We start from the raw sequence: 15,545 nt of genomic DNA on the forward strand, positions 1-15,545 counted from the left end.
TCAAAGTGCCTTAAGTTGAAGAAACATCCATATAAAACTTTCAAAAATGTAAGACACCTTGATCATAGTCAAGCCAAGCTTAGCACTATCATTCTGCAATAATGTAATGCATTACTTCTCAAAGTAACATTCCCCAACACTGGTTAAGGTTTGTGTGTATCTGACCTCTGGGATGGGGGCGTTCAGCCCAGGGATCTTCAAGTTAGGGTAGGAGGGTGGGGGTCCGTATCTCTGCATGGCGATCAGCCACGGCGGAGGAACTTTATGAGAGTTCTGACGAAGGAGAGACAAACCAATAAATAGAACTTATACAGGTGAACAGGTAGAATTACAAAATCTCTCTTGCAATTTTAATGGGACAAAAACAGCAGAATAGTTTTGCATGGTAGCGACAAAAATAAAAACCAAAGAACTTTGCAAATTTGCAGTGTAATGATAAGTAGGCAGATTGTTCTAGGGTTAAAGCACTCACGGGTCCAGTGGGCATTCCCAGAGCAATCCTAAGCTCATCGGACAGATCACCCGGCTTCTTCTCCTTCAGCCTTGTTTCAAATTCTTTACCCTGACAAAGGAAAAGATTATTTTTTAATTCCCAAAAAAAATGGCAGAATAGCCCAGCATCGGAACAGTTTGGTCAAATGATCGATACTGAGGTGCACAACAGCAGCGTTCACTCAGCAACACCTGAAACACCTTTAGGCGATTAACAGGTATTAACTGACCTTCGGATGTGTGTGCTTCTCATCTGTCACTTTATGTTGATCGAAAATAGACCAGGACGGCAAATTTTATGACTCAGTCTGAGTGATGGATAAAAAATTATTTCCTAGCGCAACCTCTGGCTGACATCTTATTTGATGTACGTCATCATGAAATTAGAGACCTTCCCCTCGAAATCCAAACACAAGTGATCACAGGAGATGCATTTGAGCAACCAGGTGTAAACAGCGTTGTGTCTCGTCTGACCACATGTGATCGGTTCACTGATGCATTTTAATACCAGGTGTAAAAGAAGTCTCTATGGCCAAAAGTACAATGGAAGAGAAAGGGGCCAGTGCATGAACATTAAAATACAAACAGTTTAAAAATTATAGCCATAAGACATAAACATTATACGTTAATATGATTTAAATGTGATAAAATATTTTACTAACCATATCTGTGTAAAGTTATATCAAAAAGTAGGCCCTTTCCCACTGCAGGGACTTAAGCCTGTTTTAGGTACTTTTCCCCGGGACTAGTACTTTTCGTTGTTTTTGCACCTGAGGAACTATATTTCCTCAGAGCCGTTTTAAGGAACATTTTTAGATCCTACTCTGGGGTAGGTACTTTTGGGGGTGTAGAGGGACTGTGGGAGGTGCTGCAGCCTGTGATTGGTCAAAAACCTGTGATGCACCAAGCTTTGAGAAACACAAGGAGTCCGCAGCCTCCATTTGTAAACAAACTTGTAGCTGTTAGCCTGCTACTCAAAGGATTGTGCCAAGTTTACAATTCCCTTAACAAAAATAACAAAAACATCAAAGTATCCAAAGAGAATCACCCATATCACGTGCGTGCAAGGGGTCAGCCGAGCTGCTGCGTGAGACGCACAACGCGGGAGACGCATTGAGTTTTCATCACATCTTTACTGTACTGTGTGACTACAGAGAAAATAGTGATTTCTGGATTACTACATTTAATTTTTCCTGGGATGATGGATATAAATAAGAGGTTTATCGAGAGTGGGTAATTGAACTCTATTGTACACTAAACTGTCATGAAATCTAGTTAACATGAGGGAAGTATTGCGTGCCTGTTATTGCATAGTTAACTTCATTAAAATGTATTTTTAAAGTCATTAAGTATTTCAGTACAGTACTTATGTGGCTCGTCGTGCATGACACAGCGGAGACTCACAGCATGTGGAGGCTCATGCTACTCTCCGCTTTACATACACTACTCGTTGCTTAGGAGACCTAGCTGGAGTCACTCAGCACACCCTGGATTCGAACTCGCGACTCCAGGGGTGGTAGTCAGTGTCAATACTCGCTGAGCTACCCAGGCCCCCCAGAGACCAGTTTTCTTAAGAGGTCCATTCATTCAAAAATGCTGTCGTTAAATCCATTAACTGATTAGATTGCAAGGCAGCTGCCAACATTTTCAGATGGAGCCAAAGTTTGTGTAAAACAGCCCTAACAAAAGTGTAGCTCCGATCTTGGCATCCTCCGTCGGTGTTGTTGATTTTGTTGCTATTGAATCGCATGTGCCAACAACATCTGAAAACAAATGGTCGGAACTAAATGACATCACTACAGGGGTTACATTTGTGAGTGCGAATGCAACCGGGGAAATCTCCTCAGGTTTTCCGTTCCTTGTAAGAGTTCTCAACTTGAAAAGCACTAAGGGAAAAGTACCAGGACTGTAGGTGGGAAAGGGGCTAGTGATGTCAAAAGTACAGGTACTTCAGTACCAAGTCGAAACTAAAAAAATAAAATAAAAATGTAACGACACCAGTTTTTCTGCAATACCGGTAGTAATGAGCACCGACTCAATTCGGTTCCTGAGCACTGTTTGACTGACACACAGCTATTTTCAAATGCTCACGCTTATGAGCGTGTTGTGATACTCCTTTTACACAGAAATAGACAATTAATCAAATTAAAAGTGTGACATATCCCAGTGTGATTTATTAAATCGCAATGTGGTTTAATGGATTTAAACCACATAATGCCAGGATTGTTAGTCTAAAACGCCATACAATGTGCCGTTTTTAGGGGGGGGGAAGGCGTTTCGAAAGTGCCGATACACGACCCTTTTGGATTTCCATACAAAAACATATAATGCCCAGATTACAAGTGCGTGGCTGTGTAAGCAGAAAATGCAGGTGCTAGACTGGCCTGCCTGCAGTCCTGACCTGTCTCCAATTGAGAACGTGCGGCACATTATGAAGCATAAAATACATCAACAAATGCCCCGTACAACTGCGCAGCTGAAGACCTGCATAATGAATAAATGGGAGATAATTGTGCTTGCTAAACTTATACTTGTATCTTCAGTGCCCAAACGCTTAATAGGAGTTATTAGAAGTGATGTTATGCAGTAATCACTCAACTGTCCCAACTCAGATTTTATATGTGTATATTTTCAAGAAAACAATAAAATTAACAAGACATCAAATAATGTGTTGTTGTAGTGCTTTCAATATAGCACAGGCTGAACAGAGTTTACATATCACTCCTTTTTGGTTTTATTGGCATTTTTCTTACCTCATAATACAGGTCCCCGTGTATGGTGAGCTTTGGTTTGATCTGCCATTTGAAGAAGGCATCGTGAAGTTTCTGGTAGTCAATGTCGATCTTCCCCATTTTGGGCCGAACTTTCTCTCTCATTTTGGTCTTCATGGTTTTGGCATCTTCCTACAGAAAGGCGGAACATCAGTAAAACTGACAGCATTGGGAGAAATCTCAGGCCACAACACTGAAGTTCAAGTAAATTGTACTTGCAAAATTATAAAATGTCATTAAAATGTGGCCTCATAAGTCAATAGCATAACTGACGAGCCAAAATAAATGAAAATTACTGTCAGTTTTCAAGGCATCAGAGTTAATGTGTCAGATTTAAGAGAGAAGTGAAATACTGAGCAGCTCCCCTCAAGGATTTACTTAATGCTGGTGAGCTAGTTTTGGTGAATAACAGATTTCTCAATGGTCAATAAAGCGTTGTGCTAAAATACACAACACAGTAAACACCCCCAAACAAATTTTGCCAATGTGGACGTGCCTTTAAAGGTGATCTTTTGAGGAAAGGTTATAAATGGTTTAAGTAGAGATCAACCGAAATATTTTCCAATATTCAAGCATTTTTCTTTAATCGGACATCGTTTTTGTAATATCGGATCCACCGATATCTGCCGCCATCTAGCGGGAGTTTCTGAAATTGCACGCAAGATGGACATTGCAGCAGTATGTATGAGAGGAAACAATGCTGGGGGTTGTCCACTGGTAATGTAACTTGCTTTTGCAATGTATTGCTTGAATTAATAAATTTTATTAAACGTAACAGCCATTCATGCTCTAGTGAGTCCTCAAGAGTCCTTGCCTTCACTATGCCTTCTGATCACATTACACCTCTTCTACATGATCTCCAATGGCTGCCTGTTGCATCTCGCATTAAATACAAAATACTCCCAACATTTAAGGCTTTAAATGGTCTTGCCCCAACTTATTTGTCTGATTTACTTCACCCATATCTCACACCTCGGTCTCTCAGATGCTCCGAACTTGGTCTTTTGTCAGTTCCTAGATTTAAACTGGCCACAGTGGGCAGTAGGTCATTCTGTGTTGTTGCTCCTAAACTGTGGAACTCACTACCTCTTAATCTTCGCAATATCTCCTCTTTAACTGCTTTCAAGTCAACTAAAAACATATCTTTTTTTTTATACTCATTTTGACATACCATCTCAGATGTAACAGATACTTGATGTTGATGGCTTGATACCTTTTGTGTGTGTGTGGCGCTATATAAAATAAACTTCTAGTGAGATGTGTTACATAAATGCTTGATGTGTAGTTTAAGTGCTAAGAAACAGAGACAAACTCACGTAAAGACAAATCCTGCAAAGTCTCAAAGATTTAACATTACGTCACATTAATCAACTCGAAGAGCCTTGGATGAGTGCATGTTGGAAATATGACCATTTAATGTAATTCTCTGTTGGCTGTGCTTATTAGTCTTGTAAAGTTGCCATTCAGGTAGATGCTCCAATGGAATGACTGGCCGTATGCCAGAATGGCCACCATATGCCAGCGCAGTTTTTAAACAAGATCCACTTGTTAAAAATTCCCTAAATTATATTAACATTTACTATTAAACTTTATTTAGCTATTAATCATCTTCATAATGATTACAGCTCTTTGGAAATTATCACGCAACACCGTTCGAGTAAAAGTTTTGCATAAACGCATAGACATTCATGGGGCAAAGTACTCGTGTCACAATAAGTGTCTAAAATAGCTTTGAGTCGGGTGATTATTATTGTAATATAAAATTTTTGCAAATTTGTTCTCTGTTGAATATTTTCTCTGTAAAATAAAGATGAATTAAACATTTATTAAATTAAAAAAAAAAATCGGTTCTGCATTTCGGTTATCGGATATGTAAACATACAAATAATCATCGTATCGGTTTAAAAAAAAATATTTTTTTTTAAAAATAAAAAAAATCAATATCGGTCGATCTCTAGTTTAAAGAAATCCAATTGATACACCTAGATTATTACCCGTTACCACCAATCTGTCAGCATATTCAATGTGCACAATGTTTTTATGACCTTTTCACAGAAATTGTCGTGAGGGGTGTGAATTTGTTTGTGATACAATTTAGTATGATCATAAGAGCTAGCTAAAAAAATTATAATAATAAATAAAAATGAAAGTTCTCAATGTGGGCATGCCTAGGCAATGTAATCTATAAAAAAAAATGTTTCAGACCATCTCTATTGGTCTGACAGTTCTGTGGTTCTGGTACCTTCTCCTGCAAGGCTTCTCTCATCTCCTGGATGCCGGTCCTCTTGATAAACTCAGGCAGCTCAAACGGAGGTTTCTCAATGCCTCTCTTCCCCTGCAGGTACTTCCTCTTGAAGCACCAGTGACGAGGCACAGACACAGTATTCCTGGTGGCTTTCAGGTGCACCAGCAGTTTGGGCTCCTGTGCCGTCACGTCATGCATTTCGACCACATCAGGACGAGCCACCAGCTGATGGGGAGAGGGAGGTTAAAGGTCATGGTGACATGGGTTGCACTAGCCTTATACAAAGTCATAGAGTTTTTTTTTTAAATTAGTGTATCTTAAACTCGTGTAACTCTACGTACACATGCATGGACGTTGTATTTTAGCTTCGCTATTCGCAATGCATAGTTTAAATTAATTTACGGCGACTGATCTCAGTTAAGATACTCTGGGCTGTCAGTAAAGGGTTGAACTTTCGACGAACAGAGTCATGTGACAAAACAACATGGCGCCGATCACAGCAGAGTTTGTCTTTGGAAGAAACGGCAACAAAAATACATCTGGTAAGAAACCTAATTAAGTTGACACTGAAACCTGTTTGAGTCAAAAGATTAGTCTCTGGTTTCATCCGATATGCCATTTTTAAAATCTGCGTGATTTATCGCGAAACGTCACGCTGTTAAATACAGTGTACACTATTGTGTACTTTAACGCTTTTTTCCTTGGAAATCCTATATTTACTGTGCATTTTCACATTGAGAATCAATGGGTTTATCCAAAGCTGAAAAATTTGCTTTCAGAGCCTTTATATGAAGTTACGATGAAAATAAGGTGCATTTATAATCAGAATAAATTATATTTATAAAATTATATAAGGTCAGAATTTATAATGCTTAATTTTATTTTAATATGACTGCCAGTGATTGGATGATGCTGGCCATTACTTTGTATCAGAATTAATTATGCTAATTTCTGATTGGTAAAATGCTTCAGTACTAGCGATCACTTGTTTGTTTGAAAACATTGAGATTTTGTTGCCAAAAAACCCATTGTAACATAAGTCAAATCAAGTCAAATAACTTTTATTTGTATAGTTTATTTGTGCTTTTCCCAATACACATTGTTCCAAAGCAGCTTTACAGAAAATCAGCTGTAATGTCTGTAACGTCTCTCAAAAACATGAATAACCAACACTCCTGGAAACAAACAATTTGATAAAAATAAAAATCTGACTTTCTATAGCTTTGTATTATTTCACATTTCATAACTTAGTCCTGCTGTCCACATAAGTGACATACAATTTTAGAAAAACTTTTTGTTCTGTTTTTTTTTTTTTTGCATGTTTATTAGGTGCTACCAGTTACAAATCAAAAAAGGAAATGGAAAATGCACACAGCAGTCACACTCTGGTCTCAGGAGTTTAAAAGAATAGTTTACTCGAAAATACAAGTCCTGTCTTTTACTCTATTGGCCCAAATGTCAGTCCAAACCTGTGTGACTTTCTTCCATGGAACACAAAAAGATTAACAAAAAAAGATATTATAGATCAATATCATTGCCATATCATTAAAAAAAGAATAGTGTCTCCAGTCTGTAAAATGCACCATAAAACCGCAGTAAAAGCAATTGATACAACACATGAACTATCTTCCAAGTTTTCTGAAGCCATTCAACCATTTCGAAAAACATTTTAGGCTGTTATTTACTCCTTAAAGTGCTGAAATAGGGTGATGTTGATAACAACAAACTTTATTAGTTCTTACGACATCTGGTCACGAGATGCGATGAGAACCAATGAGGTTAGACGTAACCACCAAATTTGATTTTAGTGCTTTATCAATGATTTGAGAAAGAAAACGGCTTGTTCATCTGTATGGATTACCAATTCTCAGCTACATTTAAAAGTGAATAAAAGTGTGTGGAATTTCCCCACATTATGAACGTGGACCTTGCGGGAATTATTCAAATTGTGCGCAATACCCGTGCCGAATTTCAGTCCCTGCATCTCTGCTCTGCCCTCCTTCTCTCCCTCCCACATTCTCCCTAACAGCTGATGAATGTGCTGCTTTTTTCACAAACTAAATAAAAACCATCAGCAGTCAATTCTCCACACCACAGCCGCACTAACACCCATCACCAACACACAACCCCCTGCTCCCCTCTGATCACTCTCAGATCCAATTCCTTCCCATCATCACCTTTAAGCCATCTCTCCTTCAATCCTACCTGCACTCACATACATTATCAACACATCTATTCTCACTAGTACCTATCCCCCTACACTTGAGTAACGCCACCACATTAGTCCACACAAAACCCTGAACTCATAGAAAATTACCGTTCGGTCTCTTCCCTTCATGGCAAAAACACCTAAATGACTCGTGTTTAAACAGGTCTCCAGTTTCTCTCTCAGAACAACCTGCAACTGGTCTGGCTTCAAATGCAGACACCCAACTGAGGCTGCCTTTCATTCCATCACATATATAGAACAACCACTGGCTCAGCATCTTCCTATCTACACTCACTACTTCAACTCTATGTGCCCTCCAAGAGCTTGGGATCAGCGTGTGAGCTGTGCCTCCTGTTGATATAGACACAAATCACTTAGCCGGACTTTCACTTCCACTGTTTCTCGCTGGTGGAGCGACCTTCCGAACTCCACCCGAACAGTTTCTCTAGCTACTTTCAAGAAACATCTAAGGATGCATCACTTCTGTGATTGTCCCAATTTGGAATGCCCAATTCCCACTACTTAGTAGGTCCTCGTGGTGGCGTGGTTACTCACCTCAATCCGGGTGGCGGAGGACAAGTCTCAGTTGCCTCCGCTTCTGAGACCGTGAACCCACACATCTTATCACGTGGCTCGCTTTGCATGACACCTCGGAGAGTCCGCATGTGAAGGCTCATGCTACTCTCCGCAATCCACGCACAACTTACCACGTACCCCATTGAGAGCGAGAACCACTAATCACGACCACAAGGAGGTTACCCCACGTGACTCTACCCTCCCTAGCAACCGGGCCAATTTGGTTGCTTAGGAGACTTGGCTGGAGTCACTCAGCACACCCTGGATTCGAACTCGCGACTCCAGTGGTGGTAGTCCGCGTCAATACTCGCTGAGTTACCCAGGCCCCCTTTTTTATTTTTTATTAAAAAACTTATAATATATGTGTTTAAAAAACAAGTGTAAATGTAAAATTGACCAAAACTAAAGTTGACCAAAAAGAGAGACATCTTTTAAGTATTTGGGAATGTTTTGATATTTAAAACATTATATTTCATGTCATTCATAAGTTTTTAAAGCCTTAAATGGAAATCATAGTTTATTCCTATCTTATTATTTGATTTATATATTTGAAGTTAAGTATGTAAAAATGACTTCTTAAGGTATATGAAGCACACATGCAGAAAAAAAAAAAAGCACACCTTAAAAAATATGAGAATTTATAAGACAATAAATCTTGAAAGCCCTTAACAAGACAATCATCATAATCACAGTTATTTGTTTGACAATTAATCATCAGGCAAATTTCATAATCGTGACAGCCCTACCGATAGCAGTTGATATCTGATTTTGTTTAGCAAGTATTGTGTGTCTTGGCACAGACAATAAGATGCTTGTTTAAGAGAAATGTGACTCATCTCTTCACTGCGTTACCTGTTTGAGCTCCGCCACTGTCAGTCTGTTCATTCTCCTCAGTTTCTTCTTGGAAAGCTTGGGCATGTCCTTCTTTATTTCCTGTCAAATAGGAAGGGGAGGAGTTGGACAGGAAAAACACCAGGAAAATAAATGCTGGAAGGCTTTGAAATGGTTTTGAACTCACCTCATCACTGTCATCGCTATCTTTCCTCTCCAGCTCGAATCCCTTCTTTTTCAAGGAAATCATTTCTGGCTTTTCAGGCTTCTCCGGCTCCTTTTCCTTCTTTTTCATATCATCTGTCAGCTGTGATTGAAAGCCATACAAAGCGGTATTCATCAAAAAATGAGAAATCCTTCACAAAAACACATTTTCTGTGATTAAAAAATTCATTCTAGGTAAATTAAACTGCTGCATGAATTTCAAATAGGGATGGATGGTCAAGAATTATACATCTAATCAGAAGACTTGTATATATAAAAATACAACACCAGACAAGATTCACTCGTCAATCTTTTTCTTGAAGATGCCATTTTCTACACATAGCTTTCTGTATTTTCCTTCAAGTCAACTTAATCTTAGTCAAAGTCGTAATTAAGGATGGTAATCATAAGAAATTTAATGATTCCGGTTCAGATTCCTTAATGATTCTAATTACGATTCTTAGTCATTTTGAGGAAGAAATATTTGGAAATAAGAAATTCAGTTCTTATTGGATTTACTGCCCTGAGCAGTCTGTACCTGATATCATTACATATTTTAACAACAGATTCTTGCAAATGGTGTTTACACAGACTTTGTAGCTAAGATAAATGCCACTAATTACTACAAAACTCATAATGTGTCTCTTTTAAGTCAGACATGACAAAATTAATGACTTGTGGTTTTCCGTTCCCTAAAAAGAATAGGTTGATAAAAGTCATTTGTTCAGTAGGAACCGCTAAATTGAAAAGAACTGACTCACGAGAGTCATTCACTCAGGAATCAGACTACACTGGTCCACTGTATGTTTCACGCAGCTAATTCAATAGCTGTGTTGCAGTGCTGCTGAATGGTGGCAGCAAACAAGGTCAAGAGTATTTTAGCATGGCGTTACATTTGCAGCGGTGGGAGAATGCACGTTCGAGAACAGTTAACAGAGACACAAGTCATGATAAATAGCTACGGTATTTTTTTTAATTTAACCGGTTCTGAATAAGATCGTAAATAGTCATAGACCGATATTTTGGCTGATATTACCTACATTAGCTAATAACCATGTCCATTTGGCGAATTAACAGAAGTGTTACCTCCTCGTGACAATTAAAAAAATCTAGTGGCAGCATTGTTTAAATGGAAAGTTTTCAAAGTTTTAAATACATGTAAATAAATGGTGTAGCACAGTTTTGTGTACATCTCATTTCTTTTAAAAAAATTAAACTACAGTGCTGTGAAAAAGTATTTGCCTGATTATATTTCCTGATTTCTTCTGTTTTCGTGTATATTTCATACTAAATTAGTTTCAAAAATTCAAAATCTAACATAAAACAAAAGGCAATCTGTGTAAACACAAAATACTGTTTTTAAATGATAATGTTATTTATTGAAGCAAAAAAGTTATCCAATACCAACTGGACTTGTTTGAAAAAGTTTTTGCCCCTTAGTTTCTAAATTCCCAAATCTATGAGACTGCATTCATAATGGGGTTCAGCTGGACTAGACACACCCAAGCCTGATTACCCAGGCCCTGTTCAATCAAATCAACACCTAAATCGAACTTTTTCAGCAGCAGGAAGTTGGCTAAAAGGTCTCATCCAGTAGCACACTATGCCAAGGTGGAAAGAAATTCCAGAAATGAGGAGGAAAAAGGTGACTGAAATACATCACTCTGGGAAGGGTTACAAAGCTATTTCAAAGGCCTGGGACTCCAAAAAACCACAGTGAGAGCCATTATCTCCAAATGGAGAAAACTTGGCACAGTAGTGAACCTTCCCATAAGTGGCCGACCTTCCAAAATTCCTCCAAGAGCACAGCGACGACTCATCCAGGAAGTCACAAAAAAGCCAAGGACAACATCCAAGCAACTGCAAGCCTCTCTCACATCAATAAAGGTCACTGTTCATGACTCCACTCTCAAAAAGACACTGGCAAAAATACCATCCATGGAAAAGTGGCAAGTTGAAAACCACTGCTAACCCAAGATTTTGCCAAAACACACCTTGATGATCCTCAAACCTTTTGTGAGAATGTTCTGTGGACTGATGGGTCGAAAGTGGAACAGTTTGGCAGACAGAGGTCCCGTTACATCTGGCGTAAATAAAACACAGAATTCCACAAAAAGAACATCATACCTACGGTTAGGTATGGTGGTGGTAGTGTGATGGTGTGGGTATACTTTGCTGCTTCAGGGCCAAGGAGACTTGCAATAATTGAGGGAAACATGAATTCTGCTCTCTAGCAGAAAATCCTAACGTACAGTCATCGGTCCGTGAGTTGAAGCTCAAGCGCAACTGTATTATGCAGCAAGACAATGATCCAAAGCATAGCAAAAAGTCCACATATGAATGGCTCAAAAGAAGCTAAATTAAAGTTTTGGAGTGGCCTAGTCAGATGTTATGGCAGGACCTTAAACAGGCAGTTCATGCTCAGAAAACCCTCCAATGTGGCTGAATTAAAACAGTTCTGCAAAGAAGAGTGGGCCAAAATTCCACCACAGCGTTGTGAAAAACTGATCTCCAGTTACCAGAAGCATTTGGTTGCAGCTGTTGCTGCTAAAGCTGGCACAACTAGCTATTAAGTTTAAGAGGGCAGTTAGCTTTTCACATGGGTGATATAGGTGTAGAATAACTTTTTTTGCTTCAATAAAAAGAAATATACATTTCAAAACTGTATTTTGTGTTTTCTCCGGTCGCCTTTGTTTTATGTTACATCTTGTTTGAAGATAAAAAAAATTTGTATGAAAAACATTTTTCACAGCACTGTATGTACAGAGTCATATCAGCCATCAGTGCACCATGCCCTCTGAAAACCCCACTGACCATTCTGATCATTGCAGTATGTCTACATTGTACTTAAACTTTCATTTCAAAAGAAAAAAAAAGAAGAAAATTGTTTAACATGATTCCTCTTTCAATTCCATTACGAAGCATCTGGAGTAGAAGTAGACCGATATATAAATGAATCGGTGCCGATAGCTGATTTTTGGAACTACCGGTTAATGGCAAAAATCTGTGCCGATAGCTGCTGATAGATTGTTTCTTTTCACTCCTCCGTGTTACTCTGTGGCCGGCGTTGAAGGATTTTACAGTTAGAATGGTTTGATTCTACAGTATATCAGGGGCCTCTAGAGGTGAAATAAACAATCACTGAGACCTCGTGGGTATTTGCTATATCTAAATCTGTCATCATTGACAATGTTCATTCATATTTTTATCCTCACTTCAATGCATATTTTGTTATTCTGATGAAATAATGACGTGTTCTAAACTGAAGCAAAATGCATGCAAAGAAAAAAATGGACTATATGGAAACGTGCCCCGTCAGCACATACATAGTTTCTCCAACTTCATATCTTGTGAATAATAATAAACCTTTTTCCTGGTGAAATATATTTATATAAAAACCCTTCATCTGGTGAATATATAGGCTGTAAAAACCTTAAAAAACCTACTTAACCACAGAGCACTGTAACGGAGCCAAGTCTCTGACATTACAAAATAAGAGTCCCTAGTGTGTTTTCCCACATTATGCACCAAATCTTAATTTTTGCTAGTTATTATTTGGATTTGTGTAGTAAAATAAATTGTATCTGGAATTTTTATTTTTTTCATTGTGGACTCTTGCAGTACCTGTGTCTGTGCCTGTCACAGTAAGGAAAGACTAAGAACATTTTTAACATACCAATACCGTGCTCATATTCTTGTACTCGTACTCACAATAAATGCTCCAATACCAAAAACTGATACCATCCGCGTACGAATGTCATTTTGTAAACATTCAGGGCTCAAACTAATATCAAATTATGTACTAGTGTAATTATTAAACCACAAAGGCTGCGATTTAATGAGATAAACATATAGTTTGCATGTGCTGCATGTGAGCACTTGTAAATATGTGGAGCCAGTATTGTGCTGCTCATACCTTTAAGAGCTCCTTGGCTTATAAACGGTAAACACAGTCATGAGCATCACCCTCTCTGTTTGTAGCAGATGACAGAGCAGAGCGCTAATTCACTTTGTAGTGCGAGGCACATACAGACTACATATTTATGAATTAAATAGCAGCCTTTTGTGGTTTACGCCAAAATAAAAGCTCGATTTAAATGGAAAAAAGCACGACAGAAATATATCACTACTGTATAGTTACGTAATATTCATTGTAATAATACTACTACTACTACTACTAATAATAATAATAAAAATAATAAATAGTAATTGTATTATATTCAAGCAATATCTCACATCTGTGATGCTCTGTTAGGCAGCACTTTATTTGACAAAAATAACTTAAATTTTGTATTTTGGATTGTACTGTGAGGTTCTGTATAAAAGCACTTCATTTGATAAAATAATGCAATATGTTGAATATTAACTGTTAAATTTTCATTTGATTAAAGTTAATGAATTCATTTATTTAAAGACCATTTTTGATTAAAATTGAAATAGTGTTGGAATTCAGAAAAAAAAAATAAAAAAAATAAAAACGGTATCGATATCTGTGAATACCTAAAAGGGAGTATCGTGGCATTTAGGGCTGCCCCCGACTAAAGATTTTCCTAGTCGACTAGTAGGCATTAGTTTAAGCCATTAGTCAGACTAGTCATCACACGTTTATGATATTAATTTAATTACTTAAATAATTATATGTTGGGGGGCATCAGAAAATGGTTTGAGTTCCAGGTCTGAGAATGTTATAAGTAACATTGCTAACACTGTTCTACATTACAGAGAAATACTAAACTGTAATAATGAGCCTTTAAAATATAAATTTTACAAGCACATGCATGAAATGAGCTGCAGCGACACCGGCAAAAGCGGTAATGATTCTGAATGTGTCGGAAAAACCAGCAAGGAGACTGTCTGAACATTTAGTTAATTTATAGAGAAATGCACATTAGGGTTGTGCCAACAGATGATGATCTCGGGGATCGACGATGGTCAGAGTGATCGCCAATAGCTGATGCCTTTGACCATGTCAAGACGAAATTTGGCTCATTTTCCCATGTATTAAATTATTATTATTATTATTAATATTATTATTATCAAATTAATATTTCAAATAATTTGCCCGTAGACACACAGACACGCGCTTGAAGACACACTTTATTATATTATCAAAAACAGATGACACAAAAGCCGTCTATACGCATGTATGACACGCTGCTATTTGTACGGAGGTGTGCAGTCTCGTGGAACACGTGTGTGTGTGTGTATAATATATATATATTATACACACACACACACACACGTGTGTGTGTGTTTGTGTATATATATATATATATATATATATATATATTATACATGCATACATACACACACACACATATATAGATAGATATCTCGTGAAGGAGGGAACAAAACCAATTTATTCACACACATGATGTATTTTCCCGGACAACGAAATACCCGACCGGGAGAGAATGCACAGATGAAGTTCTTTGCCAGAGAGATGTTGCTCTTCACAACTGTTGTAAAGCCATCTTTCAAAAAGTTGAACAACACACATTTTAATTGCACTTAATTTTTTTTCCAGTTTCATTTTAATTTTCAGTTAAAATATATAAAAAATAAAGTTCAATTTTGAAATCAATGTGTCTTGCTTTATTGTGTAGGCTTAACCCTAACCCTGCTTAACGAAAATTACCACATAGTACCACCTAGCGTCCAACCAGCGGTTCGTCGGTTTCCTGTGGAGTTTCTTTTTTCTGCGACCAACCAACCAACCAATCAAAACTCGGTCGACCAAGACTCTTCTCATCGACTATCATTTGGTTGACTATTAGGTGACAGCCCTAGTGGCATCCCTAATTTTTTACATTTTAAAAACTATCAGCCGATTAATTAATAATCACCCTTTTCCACCACTCTAGTTTTCGGTATAGGCAAAATCCACAATCGGTCGAACTTCAATGTGGAGTTTATCAACTCAACTGATCTAAACAGCTCCTGACCTTGAAGGCTTCAAAGATCCTCTTGAAGAAGATGAAATTGGGGTCGTATATCTCTGGCTCTTCTGTGACGTACTCTATCTCCACCTCTGGCTCTTTCTCACGGTTCTCCTCTTTTTTCCTGTTCTCCTCCTGCTCCTTTTCCTGCTCACGCTTCTTCTTCTTGTTCTTCTTCCGGTTCCTGCGTTTGCGATTCTTCTGCAGGTAAAACAGGAAGATAGTCAGTGTTCAGAAAAACAAGTTAAAGCAATGACTCTTGCAAATGGTGTGATGCT

The 15,545-nt window shown here is 38.0% G+C and overlaps 1 protein-coding gene across 1 annotated transcript in view; it reads right to left on the reverse strand.

Moving 5' to 3' along the window:
• The window catches only part of LOC127448806 (splicing factor 3B subunit 2-like), a 30,530-nt gene that overhangs the window by 6,427 nt on the left and 8,558 nt on the right, over nucleotides 1-15,545 (reverse strand). Inside the window, exons 10-16 of the mRNA XM_051711640.1 lie at nucleotides 15,274-15,468; nucleotides 9,312-9,431; nucleotides 9,146-9,226; nucleotides 5,506-5,733; nucleotides 3,246-3,395; nucleotides 473-562; nucleotides 166-273 (exon numbers count right to left, since the gene is read on the reverse strand). Of these exons, the coding sequence (XP_051567600.1) occupies nucleotides 166-273; nucleotides 473-562; nucleotides 3,246-3,395; nucleotides 5,506-5,733; nucleotides 9,146-9,226; nucleotides 9,312-9,431; nucleotides 15,274-15,468 (972 nt within the window). The remainder of the gene's footprint in view (nucleotides 1-165; nucleotides 274-472; nucleotides 563-3,245; nucleotides 3,396-5,505; nucleotides 5,734-9,145; nucleotides 9,227-9,311; nucleotides 9,432-15,273; nucleotides 15,469-15,545) is intronic.

This window comes from Myxocyprinus asiaticus, chromosome 1 (genome assembly GCF_019703515.2).
Source record: "Myxocyprinus asiaticus isolate MX2 ecotype Aquarium Trade chromosome 1, UBuf_Myxa_2, whole genome shotgun sequence".
In the NCBI taxonomy this organism is placed as follows: domain Eukaryota; kingdom Metazoa; phylum Chordata; class Actinopteri; order Cypriniformes; family Catostomidae; genus Myxocyprinus; species Myxocyprinus asiaticus.